The 25,040-nt window shown below is 36.8% G+C and overlaps 1 protein-coding gene across 1 annotated transcript in view; it reads right to left on the bottom strand.

Annotated features, from left to right (window-relative positions):
- The window catches only part of SNX13 (sorting nexin 13), a 48,531-nt gene that overhangs the window by 11,083 nt on the left and 12,408 nt on the right, over window positions 1-25,040 (bottom strand). Inside the window, exons 5-17 of the mRNA XM_009879565.1 lie at window positions 23,644-23,765; window positions 23,386-23,487; window positions 22,669-22,757; window positions 22,176-22,259; window positions 19,135-19,273; window positions 18,539-18,627; window positions 17,239-17,338; window positions 16,058-16,251; window positions 12,066-12,170; window positions 10,429-10,561; window positions 9,660-9,697; window positions 4,997-5,066; window positions 2,329-2,501 (exon numbers count right to left, since the gene is read on the bottom strand). Coding sequence (XP_009877867.1) covers window positions 2,329-2,501; window positions 4,997-5,066; window positions 9,660-9,697; window positions 10,429-10,561; window positions 12,066-12,170; window positions 16,058-16,251; window positions 17,239-17,338; window positions 18,539-18,627; window positions 19,135-19,273; window positions 22,176-22,259; window positions 22,669-22,757; window positions 23,386-23,487; window positions 23,644-23,765 — 1,438 coding nt within the window. The remainder of the gene's footprint in view (window positions 1-2,328; window positions 2,502-4,996; window positions 5,067-9,659; window positions 9,698-10,428; window positions 10,562-12,065; window positions 12,171-16,057; window positions 16,252-17,238; window positions 17,339-18,538; window positions 18,628-19,134; window positions 19,274-22,175; window positions 22,260-22,668; window positions 22,758-23,385; window positions 23,488-23,643; window positions 23,766-25,040) is intronic.

Raw genomic sequence — 25,040 nt, 5'->3', positions numbered from 1 at the left:
CCTAACACTTAAGAAGGTTGAACATCTCTGCTACAATGCACAAAAATAAGAAAGTGACAAGAACAACACTCAAAGAATCAGGATTATCCACATATAGAATCCAAAATTCCTGTAAATAATAAATAATATTCTAAATGAGGTAAAGAGAGAAAAGTATAGTAACTAGGCTTTAAGAAACAACCTGGAAAATACTGTATCCTTTTATCTCTAAAGAAGACCACAAAATTACAGATTTAATGAGAGAGTGATTCCATTCGGTCCCTGCAAGGTGTCTTTTTGCAGACATCATTGAACTTTGGAAGGTCACAAAGCTCATAATGTTTATGGCCTGAGGAAGCACCAAATAACTATGGGCACAAACTGGAACACAGGAAGTTCCATCTCAACATGAGGAAAAACTTCTTTACATTGAGGGTGACAGAGCACTGGAAAAGGCTGCCCAGAGAAGTTGTGGAGTCTCCTCCTCTGGAGACATTCAAAACCTGCCTGGACGCAATCTTGTGCAAACTGCTCTAGGTGAACCTGCTTTAGCACGGGGTTGGGCTAGATGATCTCCAGAGGTCCCGTCCAACCCCTACCATTCTATGATTCTGTGATGTCAACTTTACACATCCCATTCCCTTGCAAATAGGTAATGTGGGAAAATAACTGAACATAAGATGGTCTAGTTTTTATTTGGGTACTTGCATCTAAACAGAAGCAATGCAAGCAAAGAACAGCCTCTATTTTAAATATAGATACCTATTTCAAATGATATTTATTACATTACTGACTGAAGAAACCAGTGTGAATCTGTTCAGTACTTTAAGGCAAAAGGCTCATACAGATACTATGCACAGCTAACCAATTCTATTTTGAATAAAGAACCTATTTTCTCTGAAAAACAAACAATAATCCCTGTCCTTCCTATTAATTTTAAATAGGAGATTCTAACCTTTAACCTTAACATGTAAATAAAAATGTCTCAGATAAGCACACAAGAAGGGTGTTCAGTGTATCAGTGACATTCCTGTGCTCATAAAATCAGTAGGAATGTTTATTTTATTATCAAAACAAAGCAAAGTTGTTGGGAGTTTCTGAGATGCTACAATGAAGCACAGGAATTTCTCTACTTCTTGAAATCTTAGTGCTGGAGGATAATGTTTGCATTTTCTGTAAATTCAAGGAACTCAGATTTCATATTTTGAAGATTTTTGCTTCTGCCTTTTTTTTTCTAGTTATTTACTAGTAGGTCAGTTTTAATGACTGCCCTGTATCAGCAGAACATTAACTCACTATAAGGTCAGGGAACCCATACCTGTTTCAAAAGGTCAGGGATTCTTCAAAACAGTGAGTTAATTTAAAAAAAAAAAAAAAAAACAAAACCAAACCAAAAAATCAATTTGAAGAGAGTACAAAAATAGGTATTTCAAATTTCTTGACAGCACACTAAGGTAGCCAGAAATTCAAAGGGAAGTCAGACTTCCTTTATAATTAACGCAAATATTCAACACAATGTTTGCTTTTTCAATAAAGCCTTTTCCATTTTTACTACTGTTGAGACTTTACAGTGCTAACCTACCTGCACAAAATTTGCTCTCTATGCCTCTCTATTAATAACAGAGTAAAGGGATGTAATTCAACACTTCTGACTAGTTCAAAGGTTATGCAGTCAAATCTGACTTCTCCAAAGGCTTGGTTTAAAAGCGTTTCACCCTCCTCTTTTAAAAGCACTGCATTTTCGACGCTTTATCATGTCAGCAGGTTCTACTTTGTACCAGCTGGTGAATTACAAGTCTATTTTTTCTTCTTTCATTTTCAGAGGGTTAAGAGTCTGAGAATACAAGTACAGCAATAAAAGGCAGATTGTATAGCAGTACACTAAACTGCCAACAGCTGTCCCTTTTGAGACTCCACCAATCCTTAACATTTCACTTAAAACCCGAATACCTATTTCCCAAGCTCAGTTTTTATTTCTTAATCTCTGTGACAAATATAACAAATGAAATATGCCACTGTTTGAGACCAATAGCACTTCCATACAAACATTTTTAAGTAAAATTAAGCAAAGGGGGGTGGGGGGGAAAGCTTTCTAAGTTCCATTTCCTTTTGTTAGAGCAATTACATAGCCATAAGGTACTAAACTATACAATCGTGCACCTGTAAACTGTTCAGTACAAAGAACGTATAATATATATGGTAAAAATAGTACACTTTAATGGAAAAAAACCATGGTGCTGTAACTCCACATCTTAAGTCACTTTGAGAAAGCCAATACTCATGCCATACCATCACACAGAAAAAGCACCTTTCAAACAAACTTTAAAAGATTTCTATGAGATTAATTACCTGCTCGGTGATCCTCATGTGGAAGTCATGGAAGTCACTGTAGCGTCGATATGTCTTCCATGTCTCTTCGCTGTTTGGATTTCGCCGATGGACCGTGATAGCATACAGTGCATATGTCTTGCCGTGATCATTACACACTCCTGCCACAGCATATGGGTCATAGTCAGCATAGACTAGTAGTTTAAAAACAAAAATAAAAAAGGAACAAACAGAAAGAAGGAAGACGAAAGGACACAAACGTGAAGTGAAGAAATGTCTGGAATGACAGACTTGAGAGACAAAAATGGACATGCAAGCAGAAGAGTAAGCCATCCCTTTATCCAAAACACCGTTTAAGTGATACCCTCCAGAAACTTATTATGTAAACTTAAATGCAGAGATTAAGCAGTCTTAAAGTTAGACAAGTTTCAATCACATGCAAAATACAAAAGAACAGAAAAGATTTCAACTTTTAAGAATAGTGAATAGATCTTTTAAAAAATAATTTTAATAAAGGAACTCAAGATATGGGTGAAAGAGAACAGTGAAACCTGAAGAAATTCCAGTCTGCAAAGTACTCTAATCATATTGCAAAAGTTTGTCTATCAAATATTCTGTAAATAAAAAAGACAATGCTGGCAAGCTTTAAGCAATTTTGTTATTAACATCACCAGTTTGTTATTAACTAAGATAAAAAATATCACCCCCACTCTAAGTCAACAGAAACAACATATACACATGCACAAATGTATTCTGTGTGTGTACACACATACATACATTTTACAGAGAAGCCAATTTATAAATGGAAAGAACACAGATAGTTATCTTAAATAGAAGCAAACAACTTTTTGTTTTCCACTGAAAATTTAAGTTCTCTTGGACATTCCTCCACCACAGAATTCCTCCCAGTATAGAGTTCGTTTCAAAAACTTCTGCCTAATCTACAGAATAACCTAGAAGCAATATTGTTTACACTGCACACTGTGTAAATTGGTAACATGTTGTATCTCTAAGTATTGAGCCAATACCCAGTAACCACAATTTTCCAGTGGCTAGATGAAAATACTTTTTAATCAAGTTTTGTGAATTTCTCAATGTACCCACACTTCATAAAATACACTTCTCCTAAAAAATCATCAGCTCCAACCTCTGTTGTGCTTCTAGCCTTGACTTCTCTCAAGTATAATGCTGAGATCTAAGCCGCCAGGGAGCACCTCTAGGATAGGGGCAGCTGCTGACAGTGTAAGAATTACTCACTAGCAAGGTGAGCAGTGGGCATGGAGCATCTTTTCTTTGCTATCTACTCTCTAGAAGAAGAATATTGAGAGCTGAACCCCAAGACAAAAGAGCAGGCAGTCAGGATGCTGCCAAAATACTGTCCAGAGAATGAAGCTGGGAAACCCCAGTCCCACGAATGCTGAGCAAGCCCTATTCTCTAAACTCATGTTGACCGCTCTGCTGTACTGCCACCAGACCACGTCTTAGGGGCGCTGCGGATTTGCACCTTTACGAGTACCACTTCAGGACAGGAGTGGCAGAAGAAGAAAGAAGTTGTCCCAGCCGCCTCTTATGTCATAGTCTTTTAATCGGCATTTATTTTGCAACACAAGACAAGGTGAATCCTCAAAGATTGTGGAGAAGATCTTGTATACATCCCACAAGCACAGTAAAAAGAGGTAATCAGCAGAGGAAAGGAGCCTGCACAGAGATGCAATATGCACCTACTGCCTGTAGCATCCAGAAAGCAGGTACTTGTATTTCTTGTTCAAACATGAGGTGAAGAGGAAGATGTCCAGTTTAATCCTGTTTTACAATATGAACCTGTACCTATCCCCTGGTTCAACTGGAGTATTATGGATTCACAGGGTCAAGGTGAGAGTTATCAATACACGCTGCCATTAAGTCTATAAATTTAACATGATTCGTGTGGTTCTAAGTTTACCTTTTTTCTTAGATTAAAACAATGAAACTTCTAAGTTTAATTCAGAAAAAAGTATCACACACCATTTTAATTAAAAAGCAAAATTGTGACTCTTAACTTTTAAACCATTTTTTCCCTTCCCTGAAGACTGACTACACAAGAGGTGAATTGCACCATGCTCTCACACTGGGATGGAGTAACAGAGTTTAATTAAAGTGTCAAGTAGTTGTATTCTTTCTCACAGAAATTTTTAATTCATTACTAGGCAAATGATTTTAAAAAGATAACCAAACCCACCACCACTGTAAAGACTGAAGCCACTGCCTTAAATTAAGCTAAGTCAATAAGGAAGCAGAAAAATTAGGGGAAAATATTATAGTAAGAGAATTAACCAGTCAAGATCTAGAATTGTTTGACTAGAAAAAAAAAAAAAAGAGATGGCGCGTAGAATTTGCTCTTTAAATATTTTTTGAAAATAAATGCTACTCAATATTAAGATTAATGAACAATACTCCAGAGATAGGAAAAATAACAATACCATAAATAACAAAAATTAAATCACATTGTAAGTACAGATACATAGTCTATGACCTACAGCACCAATTCTGTAAGGATTTCCATTACAAAGACTTCATGGGAAACATGAATTAAAATGTTTTATGAGCTTAAAAAAATGAAAGGATTAGGATTTCAAGGGCCTGTAATATCAAAAAACTCAAAATAAATGGTGGAAAACAAGTAAGCAGCCATCATAACAGATTCACTTACCAGTATCTGAGATGTATGCATGGAGTTGAACTGTCTCATCAGAAGGGACATTTGAAAGGTCATCTAAAGACTGCAGGGTAGGGAAGAGAGGGGAGGAGGAAGAAATGGGCAAGAGAGAATAATATCACAGATACGTCTCATTTGAGAGATGCTTTTTGATTAATCAATTTAATTTTCAAACTTTCAGTTCACTACACTAATAGAATAGCTTAATGCACTGTAAAAATGCAAATAAGTGTTGGTATTACCTGATTACTAAAGCTTTCTTTTACAGAGTGTAGGGTCCTTCATTTCCCCTACCAGTTTTGCATAGTTTTGCGATTACTTCAACATATTTGCCACTTTCATTTGATATCTCAGTTCTCACAGAAGTACAGATACAAATAGTCTTTTACTAAGTGTTACAAAAAAAAAAAAAAATCCCCCAAAAATCACAGCACCCAACTGTGGAGACACAGATGTCGTATAACTGATCTTTTGGGTTTATCTTTATACCATTCTGTTTTCTTTCAACTGACTTAAAGCACTACACAAAGGTTACAGTGCAGTAAAAGTTGAATAATTTGTCTTCTGTATGTAGAAAACAGCAAACACTTCTCTCAGAAATGTTTTCCCTCGTAAAAAAACCAAACAGGTACATCCTTCGCCGGTTAACGCCCTGTCTCCCTACTCAATAATTAGTGGGATCAAAAGAAGCCTCACGGGTGTTTTAGAGAAGCTTTACTATTATTTAAAATAAATACATCTGACTACTAAGATTTAACATAATAAAGCTCTGCGAGATTGTGGAGTGAAAAACTTCAATATTGAACTGAGAGAAATGGAGGATGGGCCACTACACGCAATTCTAATCTTAAATTATCAGGCTGAGAAAAAAAAAAAAAAAGATGGAACTACTTAAGTAGAATTCACAGGCACTGGGATCCCAGTGACTTTATATATTTTACCGCAAAATTATAAAATTCTTCACAGATACACATTCAGAATGAATATGCATCTATCGGCTATCTTTTATAATTTAACCAAGCCAGTTTAATAGTGAGTTGCCACAACTAGTGACCTAGAATGGGACCTACTGGGTAGCAGGGCCATACCTGCATCAAAATAAAACCTCAATATACATCAATCAAGTTTCCAAAATCTTATGTGATTACAATCACAACACAGGTTGAACTTGAAAACGTAAATTATTTAAAGACTGCTCTTGCCCCTTCTTCATCTGAATCTATTATCTCCATGATATCCCAATGCGATACTTCACTCCTTCCTCCTCAAGCTCTCTAAAGGGAATGGCTCTTCTCTGCCTTAACCACCCCAATCAGTCTCTGCCTAAATATCAACCACGGAAGGCGAGTGGAATAACATTTCTGCTAGAAAGTCTAGATACTGAATAAATGGCATCGTTAAAAGGGTCTGAACACACTGTATTTCAACATGTATTACAGTAAGGAGTTTCCTAAATATCTTACGACACAGCTTGTGCACTTAAAGTACAAAAGTCCCAGATTGAAAAAAGGTAGAAGAAAGAAGCCCAGTTGGGAAAACTGTTTTGCCACTGCATGTTATAGTGCTAAAAGTTTATGTCTGTTCAATGGTAAAACAGACTAATTAATGTAAAAATATTTTGAAAGCAGGCATCATCTTTACCTCAAGAATTCCCAAATGTGTAAGTTACAATATGCTGGGGAGTATTCTGGTAAAGTATCCTATAATCTTCATTAGACACTAGCTTTTGGTCATTGTTGGATATAGGGCTAGACTTTCGCTGACCTAGTCCATTCTTAAGCAAGTCACCCTTGGACAACAATAACCCTGTAAGGTGTTCTCTATACTGCAGCATCCAAATTTAAGAGCAGAATATCACCTGAAACTGATGAATGGCAAGGATTTGTGGAAACTTGGATAAATGCTTGATATTCTGAGAGCTCTAGGATTTGATTATCACTAAGATGGAAGGGATGTTATTAAAGAAGACAAGTAACAGTCCCTAGTAACAGACAAGCAACTGCTCTAATATTTTGTCTGCTATGAAATACTGACATTAAGGTACTGTTATGTTTTTTAAAAGGCATCATTATTTCTTGTTTTCCTGCCTCCCTTCATCGCCACCCTGACAGTTGGGTTTTCTTCTTGACAACTGAATGGGGTTCAAGCTGACATATACTAATGACTCCCAGAAGTTCAACCCAGCCATTTCTGCTGCCATTCAAGGTCTTGGATATGTAACACCTGTGTAACAACTTCTATTTACTCAATGCAAAAGCAACATGTAAAGCTCACATTATGGATCCATTTAGATGAAATCTGCAAGAGTCTATAAATATTCCACAATGGTTTTATACCCCCAAAATATGCCCCACTGGTTTAATATAGTAGATTAATGTGTCAAATTAAAAGGCAGAAATTAAGAAGACATTTTTGTAAAGTAACTTTTCCTCAAAGTAGTTTTGAGCCTCTCTTCCAAATAATCTTAAAATACATTCTTACAGCATAAACTGTAAGATAAACTGCATAAAAGCATAAACTGCAGGGGATGTATTTTACAATGGAAACTTTAGGAATCACTCAACTGCTGTGGCAAGGCGCTATACAGCAACAATTACTACAAGTAAATGAAATGGTTAAAACTTTAATATATAACCAACAAATAGTTTGTATTTAGTATGATCTAATATCTTTGACATTGGGTATTTTCACAGGAACACAAGTTAATTAAAAGGCAAAAATATTACACCACAACCCAATCTTATTTAATGCACTGTCATTAGCTAAATGTACAGAAATTCCTTGACCTCTGAAGTAACCTTTCCAAGGTCTATTTTTCTTCATGTAACTAACACAAGGGAGCTAAACTATGTGTACAGAAATTTGCTCTTGACATGGAATTCAGCCAGGAAAAACTAATCTACCAATATCCAAACACCTGTAAAAGCACTGAAACCCCTGAACAATATGGACTACAGAAAGCAAAAGTTCTTCTGCATAAACAGAACTTTGTTACACACTTCTACAAGAATGTTCTTCACTGTTTATAAAAATTGTAAATGTCGTATCCTGCTAACATACCTTTCACAACAACAACAAAAATAAAGACTTTGAGGTGTCCCATGCAAATATCTATTTGTACTGCAACAGTGCTTTAAGACCTTCTAGCTAAATTTGAAAAGGCCACATGAAACTAAAGCAGCAGATAACCACTAGCCAGATGAGCCACTGCAATGACAAACCCCCATCCATAAAACATGACTTCAATATATCAGAACATTCTTAGAAAAAGTACTTAAGAGACATTTGAAAGATATTTTTAAAAGATTAGTCCAAAGGAATCTCTTGTGAAATGTTACCAGAATTGTATGTAAATTTATAAAAACATAGCTAAATTAAGTTTTCCTTCTGCATCAAACAGGAGTTTGTGTAAATCGTATTAGCTGACCACCTCCCATTTTCTTCCTATTTCAAAATGTAAACAAGAGGAAAACAATAGGAAAAAAATCCCAACTTCAAAAAAAAAATTAAACAAACCCCACAAACAAAAAAATCCCACATGGAAACACATTTACATTTATGTTAATTGTGTTCCTTTACAAAATAAACTCTATTCCTCTGCGTGCAAGTATGATATAACCAATGCACTGGAACTCCTAAGGAGCTACAGCATCTTCCAAAAATGAATTAGAAGGGCCTATGAATCACATAAGGAAATGGGATGCAAATTGCAAACTTTTCTAAAACTAAAAGATTTGGAAAAATACTCTTGTGCACAATTGAACCTTGCATATCTTTGGCTTCTCTACATATAGTCTTGTCGTGGTTTGGGCCAGACTGGCCATTGAGATGAACGACTGAAGAAGCAAGTAAGAGGGAGGGGAGGAAATACAGCAAATTTTGTTATGATTTTTCCTTTTTAAATGACTGTGATTTGATTTTCAGTTTAAAACATTTCAAACCTAATAAGATCTATGTGGGACAGATATTTGGAAAAAGTCTGGTAGAAGTATAGAGTTCTCTTCATACATATGCAACCACTAGTACACGCAGAAGCACATGTCAAATATTTAGGTATGCTCATGTAACAAAGAAAAGGTTCTGACAAACTGACCCAGTCAAGAACTGCTTAAAAAAATAGTATCAAAAATAGTTTGAAATTGGTCAGACTACAAAACAAATATTCATATTTTGTAGAGATAAACTCCAGATACTTTTATCTTTCCAAATCAACTCCTAACTTCAAAAAAATCCACAACCAACCTGTAAAAATGTAATTGCTTCACTTTACAGTCTATTTTAACTCAATCCTTCACAATTTCAGTTTCAAAGGATTTGTTTTCACCTATTATTACCTAACTCCAAATTTATTTCTATTTTAAAAAAACTAACAAAGATACGAAAGTATGCTTTGCATAGATTAACTATAGATTATTACTGTTTCTCTGAGAAACACTGCAAAATTTCATTAAACACAGGGGAAAGTACAAAAGGGACAGTTTTATCTTACAGATTATTTGATACTTTATGTGTGCTTCAATTTGATCACAGAACTTTTTCAGGAATTAAACTGCAGTGAAGTAAAACCTCTGGCGCACATAATTTAAACTATTTTATAACACTTTCCTGTTGAGGGGAAAAAGTAATAATAATTAAAAAAAAATATCAAAGCTCTTACCAGATTTATGCTGCCAGTAGGAGACCCATTAAAAGATTCTGGGAGCAGTGGGAAAGGGAAAAGGAAAAAACAGGTTAGAAGATTTTCTCCAATGTAGGGCCACACACAAGAAATAACAATGCAAAGACAAACCATTATGGAAAATAACGCACAACTGTGGCATTGGGCAAAATGTTGTGCCCAATACAGAAGTACTTCAAGTTTCCAATAAGGACACTTAAAGGAAAATGCATGTAAGCTTATACAGCTATAGATATGAATTAAATACTCCAGAGATCATTCCTTTTCGTGAAATTGCTTCAATAAGGAGTCAGTCAGTTTAATGGCTAAACAAATTTCCATTAGATTTGTACATCAGCTAACAAGAACAATTTAGTTGCTTTAAAAAGGCGCATCTCCTATGTACTTTCAATTTCTATTTGCAGATGAAGAATAAGCTATGTGTTAAAACAACCCAGCATGTTGAAGAACCTCAAATATTTTTGAATAAAAAATGAGAATATAAGAATTGCATACTTATTTTAGCAACACGCTTGTTACCAAGACTTGACAAAAAAATTACATGAGATTAATAAAGTTACTACAGAAAAAACTATTTTGACTCCCAACAATTTACAAAAAAAAAGCACAAGGAGGAAACATTTTTAACCAGAGATACTACACGAACTTTTTGATTTCTCAAAACCAGTGTAAATAATTTTCTTATTTTCATTTTAAAGCAGAAAAAAGAACAGTCCCAGGAAATCCCCCTTACAGATACAGAGCGTACCTCCTTCACCGTCATCTGATCCTCTGAAACTGGGATCCTTCAGCATATCCAGCTCAGCTAACATACGCACATACAACACATTCTGTTTGAACGAAGGGTAGAATCTTTCATCTCGCAGCATCAATTCATACACCTTATTGAAATAAAAACGTCAACTTTAGAAATACTTATACATCTTTTAATTAATCAGACAAGCTTTCATAAATTCTACTCGACCAACATGTATCTCTGCATTCTATTATGTGTCTCTGGGTTTCCTTTAAAACCCTAACACGAGGTTGTGAAATTTCAATTCAGGCTTACTCTTAATGGAAAAGTTATGAGAACTAATTCTGCTAGAAGTATAATACAGACTCAGAAATTACCTTTCTAACTCATGAGACATGCACGTATAGGAAGGAAAGTAGCACATTAGCTGAAAAAGTTTCCCTCCTCTCCTCATAACCCTTCCAATTGCACTATAAACATATTTGGTCTTTACCCACTTCACAACAAGAGTCCTTCTTTTCTGATAAACTATAAATGCAGACCTGCAAACACTTAGGGGGAGAGGTGAGAAGAGGGAAAGGAATGGAGGGAAGACACTGCATACTACTTTCCTGTAAGTTTCCAGTTCAGCCAATACAGTACAACCCTACCTCATAAAGATTCAACCACACCACCTCAAAAAGTTATCTATACAGTCTATACAATGACAATATATACACACGTGTATCTATACGTAGCGGGAATTAATTCATAATGTTTGGATATTCATGTCAACTCTAGAATATTTTAAGGACAACTTTTTTTCCATGGAACACTTTGTACAAGTGCTATCACCTGGTAAGAACGCAAAAAAAAAAAATCATGCAGGTCTGAGGAAGGCAGTTTCTGAGAAATTTATGCTCTTCAGCAGAAACTACACACAAGGCCCTTGTAACCTACTTTGAGCAATGCAGATTTCACAAGGTGTCTTCATTAGTCTTAAATGTAAGCCTCAAGTACAATAGAGTGATTCTAAGTTTTACAGTTCATATCACTAATTTTCAGCACGAATGAGAACATTAAGTTAATGACCTAAAATAAAAATCTCTCAGACTAGGTATATAATTTACTGCCAGAATATTAATAATTCACTTTAAAAAAAAATAGTATTAGACTTGAGTGATAAAGTCTACGTAAGCAGGCAGTAAAAAGTCTGTTTTATCTTCAGTACTTGCTGCTTCTGAGTGCCGCACCATGCAGGCTTGAAGAAACAGAACAGTCAAATTAACTTCTGGAAAGAGATATAGAATTTAACATGGTAGCATGCTTACATCCAACTTTGAAAGAGTGCTAAAACCAGACCAAAATTGGACCACTTTGTTATTCTACACAGGCATGTTTTCTTAAATTGGTGCATAAACACAAATAATAATCTCATAATTCTAAAGTGTGCTTCATAATTAATTTCATACAGGACACCTACACTTTCTGTCTATGGCTAAACCGAACTTGGCAATTTAGGGTATAATTTTTATAGAACAGGAAAATGATAAAATAGGGTTTAGGTTTCAGATATTTGAGTTCCTGCTCCCTTTTTCAATGGCTGTAGTGACATTTAATACTCTATAGCATTCACAGTTCTTATGAAAGCGAGGATGAATAGAGTATACCTTTCTCTGAATGTCATCAAAAATTTCAGGTGTTGGATCCTCATGGTTCAGTGTTTCTGCCAGTTTTGCTACTAAGTTGTCATCAATATTAACTCTTGGAGATGCCTGTCATAGAGATCCAAATCAACTTTTGCAGCATAAAAATAAGAAAGCTCCTATTTTCACAAAGAAAATCCAATAGAACTCTGCAATCCTCTAAGTAAACTATATTTCTTCTTGACGAGTATCTCCAGAACTGCCTAGAACACACAACAGGAGTCAGACCCCCTCCTGCGCCCAAAAATAAGTTCAGAGTTTGTATTAAAACTCAAAAGTTTCAGGATTAAATACAAAGAATCACCTCAAAAACAAGTTATGCACATTATTTGGAAGCAGTATCTAAACCAGATTCACTCAGACTTAAAAAAAGATTTTATTTATTTATGAATAAAGATCTGGATTCAGAAATGAAGAACAAGCCAGTAAGAAAGTAAATGGATTAAGTCCTGAAACACGTGAGGAAAGGCTAACAGTTTGTCAACTCCACCAATTTCTAGAGATTACCAATAGCTGTAATCATGGTAGCTTTTTATACAGGCTATTACAGCTGCCAGCTTACTAACTATATCAGCCATCAGATTCCCCGTTTTCCCTGGGTATGACATATTTCAAACCACTGCCCGTTAAGCATTCTTTTAGATGGGCCCAAGTTCACACACTCTCCCCTTTTTCTGTAACAGAGACGGAGCCAGCACTGAACCCGATCCAACATAGCTCACTTCATCTATTAAGCACAGCTGAGTTCATCAGCATTGGAATAGCTCCAGTGTTAGGTGGCTTCTGACTTCAACCCGGTGAGCATTCAGTCAGCCCAAAAACCCATCAGAGCAACCTCTGCGCAGTCTTTAGACCACCATGGCGACAGACTACCGAGGTGAAAAAACAAAGTGAAAGAAACAATGCGGAAAGAGAAGCATCCTGTAGGCAATCTAGGTGACTCCTGGAATGCACTGAGGATAACTTCTTAAGACAGCTAATAGACAGCCCTACCAGAGGGGATGCAATACTGGACCAATGCAAGCGAGCCAGTCAGTGACATCAACACTGGAGGCAGCTTGGGCTGCAGTGATCATGCACTGGTGGAGCTCGCTGTCCTGAGGGATGTGAGTCAGGTGAAGAGCAAAGTCAGGACCCTGAATTGTAGGAAAGCAAAATTCCAGCTGTTCAAGGAGTTCGTCAACAGGACCCCCTGGGAAACTGTCCTCAGGGACAAGGGAACAGAGCTGGGAGATCTTTAAGTACACTTTCCACACAGCAAAAGAGCTCTCAATACCCAGGTGTGAGAAATCAAGAAAGGAAGGCAAGAGACCTGTGTGGCTGAGTCGAGACCTGCTGGTCAAACTAAAAGGCAAGAAGGAAATGCACAGGCAGTGGAAGCAGAGACCAGTATCCTGGGAAGAGTATAAGGACGCTGTCTGGTTGTGTAGGGACAGGGTCAGGAATGCAAGAATATTAAGAAGGGCTTCTACAGGTATGTCAGCCAGAAAAGGAAGGTCAAAGAAGGCATTTCCCCCCAATAAACAAGACTGGAAAACTGGTAACAATGGACAAGGAGAAGTCTGAGATACTTAACAATTTTGTTGCCAGTCTTCACTGGCAACCTCTCTCCCCACGCACCATGAGTGGATGGACCACAACACAGGGACTTGGGGAGCAAAGTTCCTCCCAGTGCAAGAGAACATCGGGTTCGTGACCACCTGAAGAACCTGAACATATGTAAGTCTGACCTGACAAGATGCATTTCAGAGACGCGAGGAAATTGGCTGATGTAGATGCCAAGCCACGCTCCACGGTATTTGAAAAGTCATGACAGTCAGGTGAAGTCCCCAGCGAATGGAAAAAGGGAAGCATTGCACCCATTTTTAAAAAGGGGAGAAAGGAGGACCCTGGGAACTACCAACCTCTGTGCCTGGGAAGATCATGGAACAGATCCTCTGTGAAGCTATGCTAAGGCACACGAAGGACAGGGAGGTGATTTGAGACAGCTGGCATGGCTTCACCAAGAGCAAGTCCTGCCTGACCAGCCTAGTGACTACATCAGTGGACACGGAAAGAGCTACAGATGTCATCTGTCTGGACTTCTGTAAGGCCTTTGACACAGTCCCCCACAACATCCTCTTCTCTAAATTATTTGGAGAGCTATGGATTTCATGGGTGGATTGTTTGGTGGATGAGGAGTTAATTGGTTCGATGATCACATCCAGAGGGTAGTGGTCCAGGTGGAGATCAGTGGAGATCAATGTCCAGGTGGAGATCAGTGATGAGTGGTGTCCCTCAGAGGTCCGGTATTGGGACCAGTACTATTCACTATCTTCATCAATGACATAGACAGTGGGATTGAGTGCAAGTTTGCAGATGACACCAAGCTGAGTGGTGCAGTTTACACACCTGAGGGACGGGATGACATCCAGAGAGACCTGGACAGGCTTGAGAAATGAGCCCGTGTGAACTTCATGAAGCTCAATAAAGCCAAGTGCAGGGTAGTGCAGCGTCCTGCACCTGGGTCGGGGCAACCCCCGGTATGAATACAGGCTGGGGGATGAAGGGATTGAGAGCAGCCCTCGTGACAAGGACTTGGAGGTACTGGTGGATTAAAAGCTGGACACGAGCTGACAATGTGTGCTCACAGCCCAGAAAGCCAACTGTACCCTGGGCTGCATCAAAAGAAACATGACCAGCAGGTCGAGGAAAGCAATTCTGCCCCTCTACTCCACTCTGGTGAGACCCCACCTGGAGTACTGCATCCAGCTCTGGAGCCCTCAGCATGAGAAAGACATGGACCTGTTGGAGTGGGTCCAGAGGATGGCCACAAAACTGATCAGAGGGCTGGAGCACCTCTCCTATGAGGAGAAGCTGAGAGAGATGGTGTTATTCAGCCTGGAGAAGAAAAGGCTCCGGGGAGATTGTATTGCAGTCTTTCAGTTTTTAGAAGGGGCTTGTAAGAAAGATGGGGACAAACTTTTTAGCAGGGCCTGTTGCGACAGGACAAGGGCTAACAGTTTTAAACTGAAAGAGGGAAGATTTAGACTAGATGGAAGGAAGAAGTTTTTTACACTGAGGGTGCTGAAACAGTGGCAGAGTTACCCAGAGAGGTGGTAGATGCCCCATCCCTGGAGACATTCAAGGTCAGGTTGGACGGGGCTCTGAGCAACCTGATTGTAGTTGAAGATGTCCCTGCTCATTGCTGGGGGGTTGGACTAGATGACCTTTAAAAGGTCCCTTCCAACTTAAACTATTCTATCATTACAAGGGATTTGAGGGATAATTTAAAGGAAACTTTTGAGTTGCAAGGTGATTTTTATGCATACACAAATTCCGAACAAAAATACTTTGTCAAAGCAAGTTGACAAGTGTTTTCTTTCACAGAAGACTCTTATTACAAGACTACAGGAAGCATTCAAGCTTAGCTTATTGAAAGATACCCAACAGTGATCTTTTAGCAATTTATATGGACAGCTGTAGAGAGGCACAGGAAGTTATTTCATTTGAAACCCCAATTTTAATCCAAGTTTGTACAAATATTGGGCTCCATCTTTTTGAAAACATTTCCTTCTGGGGGCAGGGAAGGGGCAGCAGAGGACAGGAAAAAAGGAAGGGGAAAGGACAGTATAAGAAGGGACAGAATTTCTTATTCTGTCTTCATATTTTCTCTAGTTTTTCTCTATTCTAGGAAGTCAGCTTCTGAGGAACACATTCAGTGCATTTGACAGGACAGTTAGTGCCAGTATGAGCCTTTTTAAACGAAGAGGGGGAAAAAAAAAACAAAAAGAGGAAGACATTTTCTTACTGCTTGACATAAGGAGAGAAAAGATACACAAGTAATGGGTTAAACATCAACTTATAGACAATTTGTGCTACATCACATCCATTTCATATTAATGTAGCCTTAACTACCAAAGAAGCACCTGTACAAACAAAAAATTCTAAACGATGCAGAAATAAGTTATTCCTACCTTTTCTGATAAATATTGCTCATAAACTCCAAATGCAGCTGCTCTTAATAGACCCTTGGTTTGATTAGTCTGATGTTTTCCATCTTTCTGCCGGCTTTGAAGTACCTCCAGCTGTTGCTGTGCCGTAACCCTGTATCCTTCCACTGTCATCCAGAAAAACAGATGTGCTTGGCCACCAGTCTGCTGCATGTAATCTACAGAAAACAGCCGCCACACAACCATAGTTATCGTTGTGCATCTTAGAATAAGAATTCTCTATGATGTTAACCACACAGAACTCCAGGATCTGGTTATACATCTGGAATACTTGTCACCTAAATTCAAAAAATAAAAAGTACTATACGGACATTGGTGATAATCAGTAAACAAAATTGGGAGCAAAGTCTAGAAACTAAGCACTGAATCCTAAAATGCACATCTAAAAAGTAAATCCATCATTACTCTGTGGATGTAACAGGTTTGTAGAGTGCAATACGAATTGAGAGGAAGTTCGAACTGGAATTCTAACAAATCGTGCATCTACAGCATCAAAAGGACTATCACCACCACGAAGACTGATCAATATTCTTAATAATGACCATCAGCAGCCCAATTAATTCACAGAATAGAATCAAGCATTAGAAAGTATGAAAAATTAATTATACTAATCCATCTATCAATTTCTTCATTATATGATAAACCTAAAGCAGTACATAAGTTACTGTTGTACTTTAGCTTCTCAAATAGACAACCCTCAGTACCCTTGTAATCCTCTAAATTTCAATCTAACATCTATAGTCATTTAGTTTGATTAGCTTCAGTGAGACCAGCAAAAGTAAGACTAAAAATTGCAGTAAGTTTCAGAGTAATTCCGGTTATAGATCTCTAAGCAATTCTTGCAATGATTCTGTTCTAAACAGAACAAACGTTACGTGACAGACCAAGAAACATTGCAAGAACAGTCTTACAGAGAGATCAGTATTGAAACAAGCTTGATATAAGCTTTTGTAAGTCCCAAGTATGGTGTTCTGAACACTTAATTATGGACTGATTTGCAAAAAAAGGTTTTGGTTCCCTCTGGCAAGAGGCTTAAACATATTTAGCTCTCAGGAGACACCTATATTCAGTGATTTCAAGAGTTAGAGTCCTGTGAGTTACCATATTCCTTACAAATAAAAAAGTTCAGATAAATTAACACTTACCCATAAAAAATTGTAGTGCAACATTGTCTACCAGAATATGGTCCAGAGGGACTGTGCAAAGTTTTCCAAAGTTTGCTGCCAGTTTCACAGTATCTATTTCCTGTAAGACACAGTTCAGTGTGTTCACAGGTGTTATATTTTAAATTAGATTTTAAAATTCCTGCTTATCACAAAGCAGATGTAGTAAAAAATAATTTACATTACAGATAATAATGCAGATTTCTCAATGATTCATTACTTTCACAATCACTAGTGAGTGAAGATCTAGATCATAAAGTCATAGTCTCATAACTATTTGCCTTCAACATAGATGATTTCTGCTACATGGGAAGCTGGCTTTTAACACTACCATTCACGTAATACTATACAGGTCAAATTAACCCCTAATCCCTCACCAACAGTGACATCAGCACGAAAATGATTTAATAGGATGAACTAATCTCAGAATTTAATAGGGTGCAGGTCACCACAACTTAAATTCATCTCTGCCCAAATTTTTTCTGTTAATATGACATTTCTTGGTATTACATTAATGCTTCCAGATCCAGCTGTAGAATACTAAAACATTTTAATAGATAATACACACAGGCTCTGTCAGCCTTAAAACAGAAAACGAAATATTGTTAATATGACATTTCTTGGTATTACAGTAATGCTTCCGGATCCAGCTGCAGAATACTAAAACATTTTAACAGACAATACACACAGGCTCTGTCAGCCTTGAAACAGAAAATGAAATACAAAACAAGAAAAAAGAACAGCATTAGGTTCTAAAATTTAACATCCAGTTTGACTTAGGTTTTTCATTGAACTACAGAGGTAACCATGTCTGACAAAAGGCAATACATGGAGCCTACAAGACACTACAAAATAATCAGCAAGTGGTACCATTATCAACAAGAAAAGAGATCTTTGCCAAAGACTAAGTTTGAGTAGCACAAGGTATGCAGTGGAACAGCAAAACAGAACTGAATCGAGGTGTATAAATACAAACATGCTTTGCATCTGTGTAACATTTTGGTTTAACTCTTGTACTGAGAGGGTAAGAATAGTTTTAAGATGTACTGACATACCTAAACTGCTGAAGTCAGAATCCAAAAAACTCGAAATATGTGAACCTTTAGAAATTCTTTCCATACTTAAACTGCAAATATAAGACCAACTTCACTTGTATAATGCATGCCTAGGACTGCATACTTCAAGTTGCATTTCAAAATGCAGGAATTAATAAGCTAGACCGAACTAGTAAGTCATTTGCAATTTCACTCTTTCAGACTTAAAAAAATTCTAAAACACTTACTTTTCCTGACTGCAACCTCTGAATTCTTGAATCACATACTTTAATAACATATAATAAACTGTTTATTTGATTTTTTATAGTGTTGATATCTGAAAGCAAAAACAAAGAGGATTAAGCAATGCAGAAGAGTAAATAAACTCTTGTACTGAAATGTTCTAAAAATATCATACAAAAAGTGACATACCACATATAAAACACATCAGCTTTACAGAGAAGGGTTTCTTCAGTTTAAATACGTTAACTGATGGAAGTGAACAGTAAAAAGTATTTTTCTCTTTCCGTTTTCAGATTAACAGTTACCTGACCACCCATTGATACTTAAAGTATTACTGAAATTCAGAACCACCAGTCAGGCAAGTTTCAATGCAGTGGAAGTACATATACCTAACCAATTAGTCTATATTATTTCTTTTTTAAAAATCCACATATGAAGATTTAAGTTATAACACTTGGCATACAATTTATTTATTTTTTAAATAACAAAATACTTTATATCATGCTGCATCAGAGTTTTCCTTTTCTGAATTTTTGGAATATTCTTCAGAGATCATGCTGGTAAAAGCGTTTCATATTTTTAAAAACAATACAGCACTAACCATCTCCCGCTGTATCTAGAGATCGAAGATATTGCAGTTCTTCACTTGCTTTATCTTTCACTGCTTCCAACTCTCCGATATTATCACTTAATTTAATAATATTCATAAAGGCCTCATAGTTACAGTTGGAATCACGAATCTGAAACAAAGTTTTACAGTGTGAATAATGCAAAACAGGTAAAAGCACATTACTTGATTTTTCATTACACGAACTATTTTGGTACAGCACTGAAAAGTGGTATTTTGAAAACACTTTGATGCTTCCAAACCTTTCTTTCAACACTAAAATTTTACATGGACCAAGAAAGAGGACGCATGCATACAGTCAAAACCTATTTCACACCATCATTTTCTGTTTTCAAGAAGTACAAAGACACCTGGAAAGTGCATCAACCTCCTTAAGATCTTGTCCAAAACCCAATCAACCTTCCCTGGAGCATGTCCAGAGAAGAGCAATGAAGCTGGTGAGGGGTCTGGAGCACCAGTCTTATAAGGAGCAGCTGAGGGAACCGGGGTTGTTTAGACTGGAGAAAAGGAGACTGAGGGGAGACATTATTGCTCTCTGCAACTACTTGAAAAGAGGTTGTAGTGAGGTGGGGGTCTGTCTCTTCTCCCCTATCTGTCTTGTCCCAAGAAACAGGACAGGAGGAAACGGTCTCAAATTACACCAGGCGAGGTTTAGGATGCTTATTTGGAAAAAGTTCTTCACAGAAAGGGTTGTTAAGAATTGGAATAGGCTGCCCGGGGAAGCGGTGGAGTAGTCATCCCTGGAGGTATTTAAAAGACAGGTACACGTGGTGCTTAGGGACACAGTTTAGTGGTGGTTTTGGCAGTGTTAGGTTGATAGTTGGACTTGATGAGCTTCAAGGTTCCTTCCAACCTAGACAATTCTATGATTCTTCTGCTATAACCCATCTCCTTAGCTAAGTAGGCAGAAACTGGTGAGACCACTGAAGAGGTTTCAGCTTTGCCGAGGTCCCCTGCAAGTATACATGCTCCCAAGGTAACAGCTTCTTAAGATACAGAATTACAGAAAGAATTAAAACATTCTACAATGTAACCATAACCTGCTGGGGAAAAAAATAGGAAATGACTGAATTAATATCCTCTGTGAAACCCTAATTCAGATAACCTGGTAAATACTATTAAGTTATTTCACTACATACTCTTTTCCCAGTATTGGCACAGGGTGAACCTGTCCTGGGGACTGAAAGGAATTTGTGTAAGTGAAGGAAGCCTGCTGTGCTGCTGAGATCACTGAAAACTGTTGCGAATGCAGCATGGAGATCAGGGGAAGGTTGGCAGCTTTACAGCACGTGCATGCAGGTGCAGAGGGTTGAATTCTAATGCTGTCTTTCTTTACCATCTCAAACCAAAAAAAAAAAAAAAAAAAAAAATCACTTCACCCACATCCTTCATAAACACTCGCTTTGATATGGAAATGTAATACTTGGTCTGTACCACAGAAGTGCACTGACATGAGCTGCATGAGCTGAGAAAATGAGAAGAGTGGATGGATACCTCTGACCAAAGGTAATGGAAAATCCTTACAGAAATCTGCTTTTAAAAAAGTAATAGTACGAACAATACTTGAACTTCAAACATTTTGTAAATATGTGAACTTCACAGTGAAGAGACAAGTTTGGATTAACTTCTAATTTTATATTGGAGCTTTACATTTTATTGCTAGAGAATTAGTAGAGAACTAAGGTGTGCCTAGAAACATGGAATTAAAGTTCTCATTTTCAGAAATCGAGATTTTTCGTTCAAATCTGATTTTATGTCAAAGGTTCCAAAAGCAACAAGAATTTGAGTCATCTCTACTTCTGACCTTAATTTCTGCAACGATCTTCATTTCATAAGACCTGTATTAAGCTTTTGAAAGCATTTATTCTTCCTTATCTTTCTCCCAGCACATTTACATCCTCATCTCAGAAAGCGATTATGGAAATTAATATTTGGGACATCACCATCATAACAGACAGCTTTATAAAAACCACAGAATTCTATCTTTGGATGCAGCCGGGGGCAGTGCTCAGTAAATAAAGAATGAGGCCAAGTTACAAATAAAGAACACGCGTAGGAGGAAAGGGGAAACAAAAATTGAAAAGCTTGGTCCATATGAGCAGCAATATTTTTTCATATTAAAGCTAGGTTCCTGTAAGAAAAGCAGAGTGCAAACTTCTAGATAAACGGAGGTAGCTGGAGACAAGGAAACATTGTACATGTACACTTGAATTCTTACTCCATACGTAAGAATTTTTACTGTGAACTTTGAGGGTGTTTTCAGCTTAGTACTTGAATGCACATTCTAAGACTAAAATATATGGATAAATGTAGAGAGAACGTGGGGAAACAAAAAAAAAATATTAAACCTTGACTCGTGACCTACAAAGGATAAACTACAAGTAAGTTAGAATTTGCTTTGCAAAAAAAATAGTCAGTAACTTCAATTAAAGTGTAAATATTCTCTTTATATTAGTTTTAATATGCATATTTACTTGAAAGTATTTTGGGGTTTTTTTGCAGGTGCATTGGAGAGATATGGAAGTAAAGACTTTGTTTCTTCCCATTCAGTTAAATTATTAAGGGTTACCACAAATATCCTTAAAAAAACACCACCCTGAAATTCCTTAGCAGAGAAGAAAAAAAAAAAAATTAAAAATCTCTTATGCTTTAAAGGACATACTGAAAAAAAACTTCCAAGGTTACTGCCATAATTCCTGAACAGCTAAGTAAAACAGTCAGAGGACTCAACTTTACGCTTTGCCACCCATCTGTCCTCAGTCAGACCACTTTTGCCAAACAACCACAGCACAGCGTAGGTATAATACAGATAGAGTGCGTATATGTATGTATGTGTGTGTGTATATACAGAAACCAATTAGTACAGCAGCCATAAGTTCCGTATCTCTGTCAATATATCCACTGTTATCTTTTCTACCATATACCGCCTGCCATGATTACAGGAAACACAAGTTAAAAGTTTTATAGAAATATATTTGGGAATTATCATTCACTGTAAACATTATAAATCTTACCATCCATATGACATACTGATTAATATAATCAGGATCACTGAGCTGGTTTATTAATGGAAGAAGAATTCCTCGGGAGAGGATTTCCTGAAAAACAAAATACAATAAATCATTTTTATACATTTATTCATAAAGCTAATACAATTGCAACAATTTAAAAATCACTGTGTAGACGCTAAATAAAAAATGTGTAATAACAGAAAAAATTCAGTAGGCACTAGCACATTCCCTTCCACTTAACATTAGAAGTTACTGTCTCAAGAAAAACAATACCTATTTTGTCATGCTTTTCTAACACTGCTAGAGCAAAAAAATTTCAAAAAAATTTCACACAAACTGTTCTCTACTATTAAATACTTTTCAAGGTTGTACTGTATTTAAAATAACCTAATATTAAATTAGATAAATTTTACAAAATAGGAAGGGCAGCTCAGACCTAAAATTTCTGATGGCATTAAACCAAAGAATTGCGATGGCTTTTAGAGTCTGTACTTACCCTGACAAAGTATCGCATGATCTTGTTCTGGAAGTCTCCAGGAGGTAGCAATATATACAGTAAAACCTCACATAGATCCCTTAGGAATCCTAGGGAGGGAGAAAAAACAAAACCAAAAATACTCTCAGCACAATTTTATATTACGTTATTTCCCACCTTACCTGACATCATAAAAACTAACAGATAAATCCTTAAAATGACATTAAAATATAGTCGTATATTCTTACAGTTCAAGCTTCACAGTAACATCTTTCAGACTGAAGAAAAGCAGCACTGATATAAACCTGAGACAGATCTAGAGTCTCAAAACCAAAACAAAAGAAAGCCAAATTCCAAGAACCAAAAAGTTAACTCTAACATTTTTCCCTTATTTACCATATACGGGGTTTTATTCCCCTCCTTCACACTTTTACGAAAAAGATAAACTGATTTTTTTAAATGAAGACTATGCAATAGCGATAAGGAAGGCAGCTCTAACAAAAATCAGTAACAATCTGCAAAGCCATCCTCTGCCTCCCAGAAAACATATTTCTACCCTAACATTCTTCCAATGAAGAGAGGTATAGCTCATATGTACACAATTACAGTATAGCTTATACAAACTTATACAAAGTCACATACTAAGATTTCAGTATATTTGATACTGTTAACACAATTGTTAATATTTTCATTTAGTCTGCTACACTAAAATAACTTCAGAAGATAATATTGAGAGACCTTCTTCATCTTTGGGAGAAGTGCAGACTAGATCACGACAGACTTCTTTTTCCATTTCAACTTCAACCTCAAAGAATGTATCTACAAGTTCCTCAGCTTGGTCTATACAAAAGAAAATAGAAAGAAACATACTTTTTTGTAAAGATCATAAACTTCAGAGTAAATCTTAATTATAAAATAAAACTAGCTATATTTCACACATAAAAGATACCTGCCTACTCACATTCAAAGAAAAAAATATTGAAATCAGTACATTACCTTTCATCTGATCACCTTTCTCTGCTATTCTTTGCTGAGCTTTTCTGAAAACTCGAAGATGAGTGCCAAAGTCGTCAACAAGTCGTGTAGTGAAATAAGGCTGCCAGTCTGTTTCCTTTGACCTATGAGAAAACGGCACCCATGAAAATTAATTATTTTATCCTGAATCCTTATTAATTATTTCATCCTGAATACAAAGAACAATAATAAATTTCTATTTCTCCTTCATCCCTGCCAATAGCCACACTGATAACAAACATGGAAAAGCAAAGAAGTGAGTCTCCTAAATTCACTGGAAACAAATAAAATATTGTGAAACAGCACTCTCACACATTAATATTTATGCTTGATTTACTTTAAGGTCAACATTAACACCTGGAAACAGTGTTCTATTCATGGTATTGTCAAATATCTGTGAAAAACCCTGATACGAACAGCCTACTAACATCTAAAACCTAAAACTAAAACACTCCCTCGGTCTTTTCTGGCCATACTTTCTATCATTTTGGAAGACATCGAAACAAAATAATTTTCTTCTGAATTTGCAGTAGATGCATGAGTGAGAAAACACACGTTTCATTTGAAACTACAAGCAACCTAGTATTACCAACAATTGATTCCACAGCTTATATGAGAGGTAGTTACTGTGAATCTCCAGCAATGCACGTAGATTTGCATCAGAAAATAGTCCCAGTTAATTTCATAAAACCGCTTCATTAGTGGTATGAAAAAGATGCAGAGCTATTCTTGTGATGGCCTTACTAACCAAACTAAAAAGGAACTTGTGAGTTATAGGTTTAACAAGCTGGATGTTAGTGGTGGCTTTTACTCTGCATTAAGTATTCTACTACCTGAATTCTTTCAGACACCGGCTTTGTTATAGCAGAATCCTTCTACAACACTACTTTTTCTGTGTTTATTGTCTCATCTGCTCTTTCTTCTCTCAAAAGAGGAGAAAGAGATAAGGAACTCCGGAAGAGAAGGAAGCCTACTGCAAAATCCAGATGTGGAAATAAGAAAGCAGAGCTGTCTCAAAAGGCAGTCAACCAAAACCAGCAATAATCCAGATCCACCACCGGCACCATCAACAAACCACACAAAACCACTAGGTGGCAGCTTTACATTATTCTTCCAAAAGTGCAACTCAAGGAAAAAAAATACTCCACTGCACTGGTTCTCTCCAGAAGCTAACAGGATATAAGAAATTAGAGATGACGGTACTAATCTAAGACTTCTACAGCTATATCCAACTGCAGTCGTGATAAATGCCCTAGATAATTTTCTCTTAATAATAACAAACAACTACTTCTCTCTGCTAAGCTGATATGATTTGTACAGAAGAACACAACTGCACAGGAGTAGTGGCTATTTTTTAAGAGCTACAGTACTGTAGGGAA

Source organism: Charadrius vociferus, unplaced genomic scaffold, assembly GCF_000708025.1.
Source record: "Charadrius vociferus isolate BGI_N301 unplaced genomic scaffold, ASM70802v2 scaffold262, whole genome shotgun sequence".
Lineage (NCBI taxonomy): Eukaryota > Metazoa > Chordata > Aves > Charadriiformes > Charadriidae > Charadrius > Charadrius vociferus.
The sequence above is the reverse complement of the archived record's forward strand: the minus strand, read 5'-3'. Positions and strand labels throughout refer to the sequence as shown.